This window comes from Paralichthys olivaceus, chromosome 8 (genome assembly GCF_024713975.1).
Source record: "Paralichthys olivaceus isolate ysfri-2021 chromosome 8, ASM2471397v2, whole genome shotgun sequence".
Classification (NCBI taxonomy): Eukaryota; Metazoa; Chordata; class Actinopteri; order Pleuronectiformes; family Paralichthyidae; genus Paralichthys; species Paralichthys olivaceus.
In genome coordinates, this window is record NC_091100.1 from 18,062,511 (window position 1) to 18,075,476 (window position 12,966).

At 40.8% G+C, this 12,966-nt stretch overlaps 2 protein-coding genes across 2 annotated transcripts; one reads left to right on the top strand and one right to left on the bottom strand.

Annotated features, from left to right (window-relative positions):
• The first annotated feature begins 6,113 nt into the window (after positions 1 to 6,113).
• Positions 6,114 to 8,998, top strand: hmox2a (heme oxygenase 2a). The gene is made up of 6 exons (XM_020083835.2): positions 6,114 to 6,196; positions 6,304 to 6,424; positions 7,267 to 7,434; positions 7,670 to 7,993; positions 8,115 to 8,241; positions 8,617 to 8,998. The coding sequence occupies exons 1-6, from the start codon at positions 6,114 to 6,116 to the stop codon at positions 8,742 to 8,744; spliced, it is 951 nt and encodes a 316-aa protein (XP_019939394.2). The 3' UTR covers positions 8,745 to 8,998.
• A 2,182-nt stretch (positions 8,999 to 11,180) lies between these two features.
• tmem186 (transmembrane protein 186) lies at positions 11,181 to 12,965 on the bottom strand. The gene is made up of 2 exons (XM_020084466.2): positions 12,824 to 12,965; positions 11,181 to 11,952 (listed from the first exon to the last, which is right to left on the bottom strand). Exons 1-2 carry the CDS (start codon positions 12,824 to 12,826, stop codon positions 11,311 to 11,313), a joined length of 645 nt encoding a protein of 214 aa, XP_019940025.1. The 5' UTR covers positions 12,827 to 12,965; the 3' UTR covers positions 11,181 to 11,310.
• Position 12,966: the final 1 nt, after the last annotated feature.

Below are 12,966 nucleotides of genomic sequence, written 5' to 3' on the forward strand. Positions count from 1 at the left end.
CTGCAGGGCCACCACAGCCACCAGGATTTATGGTACCAAGGTCCGGGCTCCCACCCCTGACACCCACCAGAGACACAGAGACACTCACTTTCTGTGGCTGTAAATCAGAGAAGTATGGCTGGTAGCTGCCAATCTGTTGCAAACTGATAGTGTTGTATCCTGCACGAAGTGAGGGAACAGGTCTGCTCCTTGCACTCTTGTTAGATACACATGTCACTTTAATGCCTTTGTCCTTGTCGGCCTCTCAAATATTAAAACTTCTCTTCAGTGATCCATCTCACATGATGTCACAGCAAGTCCTGCAGCGAGTGAAAGTGTATGAACAAGAACCACGATCGGTAAAGGCAGAAATGCCCTTCACTGGCTTCATAATAATAATAATAATGATTAACTTTATTTGTATAGCACCTTTTCATACAAGAAATGCAGCTCAAGCTGCTTTATATACAATTAATATATTAGTCACTTATTAATGCCTTATTCTTAATTACCTTGTTCTGCAACTACTCCATTGATTAACAGTTTTCCCTTAATAACCTCCTAATTACTGCTTATTGATGGTAAGTAAGAAAGTTGTTTTACGTGAATTACAATCAAGTGCGTTGATATGTTCACTTTGTGTGTTCCCTAATATAAAGTGTTACCAGCGTTAGAATTGTTTTGTTTTGTTTTTCAAATGAACTCTTACCCATTTTTTTTATTTACATTGCATTTGTATAGAGCTTTTCAAAGTTATCAAAGATGCTTTACATAGTGAAGGATAAAATATGAATCAATATAATCAATATACTCTTTAAAACAAAGGGGGGAAAAAATGAATGAGGTATACTCAGACAATAAAAAGAGAATAAAAACATGGGGTGGGGGGGTTAAGCTGGGGAAGGCAAGTCTGAAGGGTTTATATGAAGTTAACAGGCCCCTGGCTTGAGCACCATGAATAGCTTCCAATCATTAAATTGATATTAATCTGCTCATTTAGCAAGAAAGCACATAAGCATATTTTTCCCAAAATGTTTCCCAATTTCTATTTAATGTCAACCCACTGAAAAAATGTTTTGACAGATGTGTGGAACAATTCAGATTAAATTAGACTTAAATGTAATTGAAACATAACAGTAAGATGTACTGTTAGTTAATGTTGGTAAATGAGGAAATGAGCCATTTGTTTTGATGATGACGAGCCAAAAATGCTCAAGTTTAACTGAGCTTAAATGAATAGAGCTGTGGATTATTTTTGCCGGAGCCTTTTCATTATTGAAAACAGGAGGAAATCCTTCACAGACAGGAAGGTTTCCCTTTTGTGTAATAAAGATTCAAAATATTGTGCCAAAAAACAATCTGGAATGTGTTGGACAATGAAAGGGAACAAGCTGTCCGCATGCTAGATGTGTTACCAGGAGCTGGTAGTGCCGGGCAGTTGATCATAACAGCGTCATGCAAACCCCAGGGAGCAATGGCCTCTGTTTAGCACTTATAGGGAGTGATCCAAACATGTTGGTATCCAGGTTGCACTGTGACAGATGCCTCTTTGGGAGAACACAAGGGGTCAGGCATACCTCAGGGTATTACACACCAGTTCTAAAATGCTGCATGCCCTCCTATATATTGTTAATGACTAATGAGTCAGAGAAAAGCGGCCAAAACCTTCATAAACACAGGAAATTGTATTGAATATAAAAGCAGAATCATTCAGGCGGTGATGGAGTCAAGGTCAATGCAATATTGTTGATCATAGGAAGCTCGTCCTGGTTATTAACAATGACAAAAACAAACAGAGGTGGGTCTGCAGTTGGACGTTTTGGAGCAGGACACCAGCCAGTAGAAGCGGGACTCTCCAAGGCCCTTGAAGACATGAAAGAAGCCCTCGGAGCTGCCAGAATCCCTTTCAATGCATGGAGGTTTTACAGAGGAAAAAGCTCCACTCCACCACCTTTGTTCCTTTGTTCACGTTCTCAAGTGTTCTTCTGGGAACCCGTAGGTGAAGCGAGGGTGCTCTTTATCCGGGGTGTGACTGCAACCACACAATAACAGCCCCTATCTGCTGGATGTCTCAGGCCGAGTAGATGTATAGATCAAGAGAGAACAGTCAATGTAAACAGCAGGTCATTTTCCCAAAAATGTCAAATATGACATGTAAACCATACAGTTCCCATGCACTGCCCGCTGGTGCCAGGGCGGGATGTGTGGTTATGTCTTTCTGTTGCATTCTAAAGATGCAATGACAAGCAAAGAATGTGGTGATATAACTCAGAGTAACAAATGATGAGGGTATGCAGTCAGAGACGGTCAGACGGTGCTGCTGCCGAGTTTGATGACTTTATCTAATTTTACAGCCCATAATATTCACATAACAGCAGTTTCTCAATATAAAAATAATCACCAGTGCAGTTTATGAAATGAGCCGTTAACCTTGTGCTGCATATGAATATGTGGCCTGGGTTAATAAAGCACTGCTCAACTGCTGAATCAGATGTTCGCTAAGAAGTTGATACAAATTTGACATACATTACATGGACTTTAGTGACACCTAGTGGTACTACAGTATAGAGCGTGTCAATGAGTCAATGAGAAAAACTATATACAACTGCTCAAAAAAATAAAGGGAACACTTAAATAACACAATGTAACTCCAAGTCTATCACACTTCTGGGAAATCAACCTGTCCAGTTAGCAACACTGATTGTGAATCAGTTTCACCTGCTGTTGTGCAAATGGAACAGACAACAGGTGGAAATGAGAGGCAGTAAAGGAATGGTTCTGCAGGTGGTGACCACAGACCATTTCTCTGTCCTCATCCTTTCTGGCTGATTTTTGGTCACTTTTGCATTTTGCCAGTGCCCTCGCCACTAGAGGTAGCATGAGGCGGTGTCTACAACCCACAGAAGTTGCTCAGGTAGTGCAGCTCATGCAGGATGGCACATCAATGCATGCTGTGGCAAGAAGGTTTGCTGTGTCTGTCAGCACAGTGTCAAGAGCATGGAGGAGATACCAGGAGACAGGCCAGGACACGTGGAGGGGGCCGTAGGAGGACAACAACCCAGCAGCAGAACTGCTATCTGCTCCTTAGTCCAAGGAGGAACAGGAGGAGCACTGCCAGAGACCTACAAAAAAAGGCCTCCAGCAGGCCACTAATGTGCATGTTTCTGCTCAAACTGTCAGAAACAGACTCCATGAGGGTGGTATGAGGGCCCGACATCCACAAGTGGGGCCTGTGTTTACAGCCCAACACCAGAGAACACCAAGATTGGCAGCTTTGCCATTGGTGCCCTGTGCTCTTCATGGATGAGAGCAGGTTCACACTGAGCACATGTGACAGACGTGACAGAGTCTGGAGACGCCGTGGAGAACGTTCTGCTGCCTGCAACATCCTCCAGCATGACCGGTTTGGCGGTGGGTCAGCGATGGTCTGGGGAGGCATTTCCTTGGAGGGCCGCACAGCCCTCCATGTGCTAGCCAGAGGTACTCTGTCTGCCATTAGGTACCGGGATGAGATCCTCAGACCCATTGTAAGACCATATGCTGGTGCAGTGGGCCCTGGGTTACTTCTGATGCATGACAATGCTAGGCCTCATGTGGCTGGAGTGTGTCAGCAGTTCCTGCATGATGAAGGCATTGATGCTATGGATGGCCTGCCCGTTCCCCAGACATGAATCAAATCGAGCACATCTGGGACATCATGTCTCGTTCCATCCACCAACGCCACGTCGCACCACAGACTGTCCAGGAGTTGACTGATGCTTTGATCCAGATCTGGGAGGATATCCCTCAAGAGAACATCCATCATCTCATCAGGAGCATGCCCAGGCATTGTAGGGAATGCATACAGTTAAGTGGAGGCCACACACACTACTGAGCCTCATTCTGACTTGTCTTGAGGAATTTCCACATAAGTTGGATCAGCCTGTGATCTGATTTTTCCACTTTTATTTTGAGTATGATTCTGAATCCAGACCTCCATGGGATAATGATTTTGATTTCCATTGATCATTCTTATGTTATTTTGTTCTCAACGCATTCCATTATGTAATGAATAAAGATTTTCAACTGGAACATTTCATTCATTGAGATCTAGGATGTGTTGTTTAAGTGTTCCCTTAATTTTTTTGAGCAGTTTTACATCAACATCAATAAATACAACCTTTTAATTCTTTTTAATTATTGAAATATAAGTTAGTGCAAAAAGGACACTACATTATTACAGTAATAATCTAAATTGCAAGACTTACAAACAGGAAATTGTAATTTTCTGTAATCTCTTTTTTGTAATCTCTTAAAAAATAAAGAAGTTGCAAAAAAATGTATGAAGTTAAATATTTCAAATTGAATATGTATCCTAGCATCTGTATGATACTGGAAAACATTATGAGGCCCGCCTCTTTTCTGCTATGAGAAACATGATTGGTGTACAGGCTCTGATGAGAAACCCCCTGGTGTGTGGTGTCCTGCCCTGTGACAGACTGTGACAAGAGCTGTTTTAAAAAGGTAAACCAGTATTTCTCCTTGTTTTCTAAATTAACTATAATAATATTATGTATGTTTGTGTGTTAACATAAACAGGACGTGATTTGAATATGCTTCTATGATGTTTAAACTGCTGCGCGTTGCTTGTTTTACAGAAGAAGTATAGTTTTTTACAATATGTGTTTCAAATCTTTGGCTACTCCACTGTTGTTATAGCTATAATAAGACAATATTTTATTGCAATAGGCAAATATATTGTGGTAAACAGTGGACAGGCTGTGCTTGTGTTTTGACACAATATGAAAACTATAGAGACATTAGGGGAAAATGCCTTGAGAAGTGGGTTCACTTCATTTATGCCACAGATTTTTTTTTAAAGCAGCCTTTGCAGCAAAGGAAAAACGTTGCATGTTATTGTGACATGTACTACTCTGGCATATTGTAGTTAATTTAGAAATTGGCCAAGAGAATTTGCATATTAACAATTAATATCTGATGCAGATGCCGATTTTGCATCAATAATGGCCAACAGACTTTAGGATGAGACAACTACATGACGATGCACATTGGATCAACTATTATTTATTTCTTTGTCCTTCTACACATGAAAATTGGACAATTTTACTCTCATCTTGCAAGTAGTCTATGGGCCATTAGTTCCTTTTCTAAGCTGTCAATTTGAACAGCTGAACTAACAAAATTAACATTATTTGTTTTGGGGCAGGTAGCAAATGAATGGATAAATTTTGCTGTTCCCAAATATCCCTATAAAAATAAACTCCACTGCCTGTTAATGGCATATTCAAAAAGGTTCTATGAATAAAAGTTATCATGGTGGATGACCTGAGGTTATTATACAAGAGGCAGACTCTCTGTCACCATCGACTGATGGGGGCACTGAACTACCATCACTACCTGAGCTGCTGGCTAGCAGCTCCAGCGTGGTTTCTGCTGAAAATGTTTGTTTGGGTAGTTCACTTCATGTTTGAATTCATTCTTTGCCGTATTTAGTTGCATTCTTTAAAGACGGGGGTTAACCAGATGGTCATGTAAATTGCAGGTGAAGACAAACACAGGCACGACCCGCCCAACTCTGCCAAAACAAACAAAACCAACCAAAAATGGTAATGAGTATTAACCAGTCAGGGGCAGAGTAAGGTCCTTCACTATATACCATGTACACCCGACACAGCTAATATAAAAATGATCCAATTGAATGATTTTAGGACTACTGCTTTACTACTGTCAAAATGTTACTAAAAATAAAATTAGTTTTTTTTTTTATTGATTTGTTAAGTCAATGTTTCTGGCCTTGCAGTTATGGCCTCTTGCCAATAAGAGGTGCTGCAGCCTCCTCATCAGCCTTGCTTCCAGTTTACTCTATTTTAATTGTTAATGTGATTCTTTGTTAGTCTTTAATATTGTATAAGTTCTTTGGCTACACATGCTAACATTATGTATTTGCTTATTGAATTGAATTGAGAGCACGGACTGATGTAGTGTCACTACAAGATTATCTAAACTTGGCTGGGTTTCTATTTACACTATATTGACATCATGTGATGTGTGTGATTTATCGTTAGTATTTATCTTTTATCTTAAATCATTTGGTTCGGACGCTAACAACCTAAACTTCCCTCTATACCAGGGAGATGGAAACCAAGGTGACATCCTACCATGTGACAAACCACAGGGCAAGGATTATTGGGGATGACAATGATGAGGAACTTCTGAGGTATGACGGAAAACCTCAGTCCTAAGCAGGCTTTTTTTGGTAACTGGCACTCCATCCTTATGTTTGTCTCTCTTTCTCCTCTGTCTTTCTAACCTCCTTCAATCAAGTCCAAGCAACCTCCTTGAAATGTTACGCGAGGGGACCAAGGAGTCCCATAACAGATTAATGGAAGATTGCCAGTACCTCAAAGATTTCTTCAGAGGCTGCATCAGAAGGGAGCTATTCAAGGTTGGGTTTCAGTCTCAGTACATCCTCCATTGCTGTCACACATAATAAGTCCAATCTCTGAGAATATCATCAGAAGTTTCTTCGACAACATAGACTTTAGTTTATATTGCCTCTCTAATACGAGTGTGGTTATTCTTATTAGTTTTTTTGGAAATAAACTGTTAAAGGTTATTTAAGTCAAATTTTACAAGGTGAAATTTAATCAAACTGAGCAAAAAGAAAATGGAAATCAGCAAATGTTGCTGGGACCTTGGCCCATTCATTGGGAGACGTGTTAATTATTTTGGTAACCAGAATTTTGTTTGGTGAAATAGTGAAAGTCACTAAGGTAGTGATAAAATACAGGGTCACAGTGACACATTTCATACTTATGCCTTGTCTTGGTTGTATCCATACACTGTAGAGATGGACAATGCATCCTACCTTCCCCACACCATCCAGAAATGAAGCCAAAACATCCTGGACTATGAACGCCGCCATCTTTCATATTTGATCCATACAGTAGCGATCTGTAATGCAGCCACGGAAGCACCTTCCCAGCGATACACGTGTTTAACCAAGCCAGTCTCAGTCATAATATTTTATAATTTTTTATAGCATCATATGACTGATTCAAACCTAACTTGTCAGAAAAATTAACTTTTAACATGCACTTTGACTCTGAGGCAGGATGTTTGATCTATACTGCTGCCAACCACCACATTTGAGGACAGTCATGTCGCCAATCTATATAAAGTCTGTGATTGGAACATTTGATCGGATGCAACATTACCTTTGGACTTTACCAGACATTTATCTGTGACTCTCCCATGTTCTCTTTCTATATCTGTGTCTGTTGTCAGAGAGCTGCAGCAGCTCTGTACTTTGTCTACACGGCCATAGAGGAGGAGATGGAAAAGAACAACAATCACCCTCACATCTCGCCAGTCTATTTCCCTGCAGAGCTTCACAGGCAGGAGGCCCTGGCCCAGGATCTCGAGTATTTCTACGGAGAGGACTGGAAGAGCCAGGTGAGCACCTGGAGCCTCTTGCACCACCATTAACCTCACACATGAACTACTGCAACTTTTAACTTCTAATGCAGTCAGTGCTTTTCACCGAACTTAAATATCAATAAAAGATTTTCTTAAACTTCTCTAATAGCACCAAAAAATGTATTCAAACAAAACCTAACTTCACATGGACATTCATCGGCTAACTAGCAAAGTTTGTGACTTCCCCTGTTCGTTGTGTTTTTTCTCACAGATCAGCATCTCTCCAGGCATCAAGCCCTGCTTGGACCGCATCAAGGAGGTGGGAGAGAAGGACCCGGTCCTGCTCGTGGCCCACGCCTGTTCCCGCTACATGGGTGACCTCGCAGGGGCACAGTTCGCCAGGAGAGTGGCCCAGAAGGCACTGAAGCTCCCCTCCACCGGCGAGGGGCTCAACTTCTACCAGTTTGAGAACATCCACAGTCTCAACGGCTTCAAGCAGCTTTTCCACAGCAGGATTAACAAGCTGGAACTGGACACTGAGACAAAACAGAGGATCGTGGACGAGTCCAACCGATTGTTTGTCTTTGACATGATGGTGAGTGAGCGGGGACATTAGACTGGGAGAGTCCTGATAATACATAACTATGAACTATGCAGAAAAAACGCTCACAAGACAATACATCATTTGGAAAAAATCTACCTTATTTTGAAAACAGATGTTCACAGAGCTTGAAGAGATTGGGAAGACCATCGAGGAGGAAGTTCATGAGCCAGGTCTTGGACACAGTCATGCAGACATTATTCAGGGTGGTGAGATCAAAATGTTTCCCAACCATGCTCCAGGTAAGACTTCATTCGAATTGATTTCCTTTTAAAATCACCTTTTTTCCCTAATCAGCAACAGGCCCTGGTACAAATATTTTTACAGGCTACATTCCTTACTGTATATTTATGAAATATGTTTTTAGCAGCAGCTTCTTTACTATACTAGTAATATACTAGTTCTGAGTAAGGTCTAAACATGCCTGTTTGGAATGGGCTGATGGATGGATGGGAGCAGATGGAGGGAGGGAGGTATTATTCCTTAATGGTAAACTATTGGCTGTTTAAGCTGTAGACTCATGAGGTTAAAGTCATTGACATGACATCACATTGAATCTGCTCTGTCTTATTCTTATATTCTTTTCCCCTGATCTCCATCCCTTACATCCCCCACAGCCACCAGTGGAAATCTTCCCCATGTGTGTCAGTGTGTCATGATGCTTCTCAGACATCCACGCTGTCAGGTGGCTCTGGCTGCCTGTGTGGCCGTCCTCGCTGGGTTCACTGCCTGGTACCTTCTGTGAGTTCTGGCTCACTCACTGTCTCGATAACCAGGAGTGGGATAAGTGGCACACCATAAACCAACATTTTTCAAATATAGTTTTGTGCCAAATATTTGACATCTGTAGACACTTTGACTACTCCGTTTTCATTTCTTCTTATATTCTCTCACTCTGTGGAATGCACATTTGTATTCTTTAAACATTGTTATTAACAGTGAACCAGCTTTTGAAAGGAAGCTTTAGAGTGACATGAAAATAAAAGAGACTTAATGATGCATGTGGTTTTGCTGTATCCAATAGTGATTACATAGTCATGTTACCCTATAGAAATAATAAGTACTCTTTCTATGGAGGTCAAGTAAACATTGTTTTGAGTATGTTGCTGTCTAGAGACACACATGTGTAAGTCAGTGTCAGTCAGTAAACAAAGATTCAGTCTTGTGAAGACATCATTTTTAAAAACTACCATTTAAGGTCCTCACAAACAGTTGAAAACACTCACACGCTCTTTCAGAAAGCATTAGAAGCTCGATATACAAATGGACATACGATACCGTAATGACAGCTACATCTTTAAATTCAGGATTGCAGGGGCAATTACAAAAACTGCTGAGGAAAACTAAATTCCATTCAGACCCTGCTGGAGTTCATGCTGTATGTGCACAGCAGCTGTGAGTAAACCTGTCTGTCCATAAGTAGAGTTGGCATCAGCACATGACAATGACAACGAGCCAATAACCATTTCAGTATCATCAGTAGCTGTCTGTCTCTCCTAAGCTGCAGGGCTGCAGTCACTTAGCATGCACGTACACTCAGCTGGCAGGTTATTAAATACGCCAACGGTCTATTTGAAATTTTAATTTACTATTAGCACAGCTAAATTGAAATATTCAACATCTCTAATTTCATGACAACTGGGCAAACTCCTAAAAATAAGATAATTTGATATAATGAAAAAACTGCAGAGTTCCCCTGGACTTTTATCCAATGTTTCCATGGCTGTGAATTAACTTTGACACTCTTGTCTCGTCAGAGGCTGATAATGTGAGGTTGGGGGGGAGGAGGCAGTGTCTGTGCTGGTAGAGTAGAGATGAAACCAGTGGATGACATGAAGAGGGACGTGAAGTCAGCAGCTCTGGTGTGTAGCTGCATTGTGGCTCAGTTCTTTCGACCAGTGACACCTTTAAATTATGATCAAATGATTATTTCATTATGTTCATTATTCATCACAGCAACCATCAGACGTTAGTTCAACTTTAACAGAAAATAATTTAGAACAGATGATTTTCAAGCATTTGCACCAGTTTCAGTGTTTTGGGATATAAACATATATGTCACACTAGCATTACCCAGACTACAGGGGACTTGCTTCGTTAACTCTTTACAGATCTGCTGTATCAACCAGTGATTTCCACCTCATCTTCGATTGATAGGGATTGTGAGTCCTCCTATGCCACCATCAGCTGCTCCATAAAACCACAGAACCCAGGAGGAAGGTGTTTCCAGCTCGTCATCGTCACCATTTCCTATGACTCGTCTACATCACCAAGAAAGCTGTCGGACATACTGCACACGTTCAGTTTCCTCCTGCGCACTATGGCAACCAAGGGAACTACATCTGTGTTAATCACATTTATGTTTTCTCTCATAACTTCACCTCTGAGAGCCAGCCGCTCTTTCTCTGTGTCTCAGGTAACATCAAGAGCATGAAGCTGATCAAAAGGGGGAAGTGTGGCACTATGTTTATAAAGAAGTATGGAAAGCATGGAGAGCTTGCAGGCGTCCAACATTTAGAGTGTGCACCAGGGGATTAACATATATTTAAATATCTTACACATGTAATTATACAATTATTTAACTATATACAATATTTATATAAGTGTATTTTGTATCAGATTTTATTTGAAATAGATTAATCAGCTAAACACAGGCATCGTACTTAATCATATTTTAAGGAAGGTTGTTTTAGTCATATTTTATGATTTGATGTGATTATTTTGAATCAGTTTCAGCCTCTCCAGTAGTTTGTCATCAGACTTGCTGTTCTGAACGTTAACAGAATTGGGTCTTTGTCATTTATTTCCACAGAAAGGTACTGTGCATGTTTGTTTGTAGTCAGAGGATTGGATGAAGCAAAAACACATTAGCTGTATACACTGTAAGATTGGTTTATGTGTTTTTCTGATGGCTGCTGCAATTTCTCTCTAGGCCACCAGGGGGCAGGAGACAGCCAGAGAGGAGACCACTTGAGCTTTACTAGTGATAGGCAGGTTAGACCATGTGTTGTTTGTAAAACATTCACGATTTTATTTTACTTTTTGTTCTGCTTCACATTAGGTCAATGGTTTCTAAGCAAAAGTAATCTTACTATTGCTAACATATTGCCAACACTTGTGTTGTTCTATTCAAAAGACCAAAGTGCAGCTGAAACCTATAAACATGCATCCTCACGCACAATTTTCATTGAATAAAACATTTATTAACAGACCCCTTTCATTTTCACAATATTGCATTTATGTCCATTGATTAATTCACAAATATTGACTTTCATTCTTATCTAAATCTAAACAAAAAAAAAAATTCTGCATCATTTTAAATTTCCAAATACCTTCTGAAAACCCAACTGATCCACCACACGTCCATAGTGAGTGGAGAAGTACAATGTCTCTGGACTGCTGTATCTCTTTAGTTTCAATATTGTCTCTTTTGCTGAGTCCCCCGTGTCCCCAATGGTCATAACATCTGACACAGGGCTGTAGAAATCATGGCGCCTGCCCCAGAACGTGAGGTGGGACACTTTGAGTGTAGTCTGAGACGGGTCCAGGTACATCATCCCCACAACCCTTCTGAAAAAGTGACTGGCGGTGTACAGCATGGCACCGGCAAACAGCGCTATTCCCGTTGTGTAGCTGACAAGGAAGAAGGACACATCTCCCTGGATGTAGAAGAAGAACACTGGTGGCACGATAACCACAGTGATTGCAGTTTGGAGCAGTTTGAGCCTGGACACGGCTCTAAGATGTTTAATGTATGGCAGGGTGTAAATCATAGTGTACTTCTGTGTGGACAAGTCCGAGTACCTGACCAGAGCTGTGATTTTAGGTATGAGGGGGGTGTGACCAGGTGAAGGAAGCTGCACGCCACAAGGTGTCCGACCTGCGAGTAGACATGATCCTCTGGTACAGGACTGGATGTGGGGGGTCAGCCTGCACAGCAACACTGATCTGATCTGTAGAAACAACAATCAAAAAGGTTCATCTGACCTCAACATACATGCAGCAGCAACACTTACTATGATAGGGCTGCAACTAATGATGCAAGTGAACTGAACCAGATTAACCAGTTTTTAACTGGTTGATTGATTTTTAAACCAATGAATTGATTATTCTATCAAATAAGAGCAAATTGGGGAAAAATGTCCAACCCAAATTCACAGAGCCCCAAGTGACGTCTGTTTTCCATTTTAATACCAAACATTATATCTTTTGCTTCAAAATGCATCATCTCTTTTAGCATTGTAATATTCTACAATAACCTTTTTTCATCTCTTTCAGTATTTCATTAATTTATCTTGATCATGTTATAACTGTTTACCTGCTTTTAGTGCTTCTCATTGCAAAGATTGAGGTTGGATAGCGTTATTGTTTTGCTCTGTGCAAGGATCATGGTATTGTTTTATTCTATAAAACCACTTGTATTCCATTGCTTGATTTACAAGTGCATCAAAAATACTGTGATTGATGAATGAATTGGTTTCAACACAAAACAATATTACATAATCCAAACAACTCCAACTGATGAGTTAACTAGTGAATTGTCTGAGTATATTAAGAATGATCAATATGAGTAGGGGTGTGTGTGTGTGTGTGTGTGTGTGTGTGTGTGTAGAAGTAACACGGTATATATGAACTGAGGTAGACAGAAATAATAACAAACTATAAACAGACACATGGCTTCTGTATGGGCTGTCATTGATTCCATTCAAAGCAGCAGCTAGTAGTTAGCTTAAGTGGCTAATATCTCGACTTCCATAACAACGCGTGTAACAGTGAACTCGGTGTAAGAGAGAAGAAGAAGAAGAAGAAGAAGAAGAAACTCACCATGACCTGCGACAGAGTGAAGCAGGAAGTAGGCACATGGACAGATTGGACACGAGTCCTCTGAAGACACCCCAAAGACAACGCTTCACCCTCAGCTAACCGGAAGTACACGCTACCTAACCCGGATGTACTTTAAACCGTTT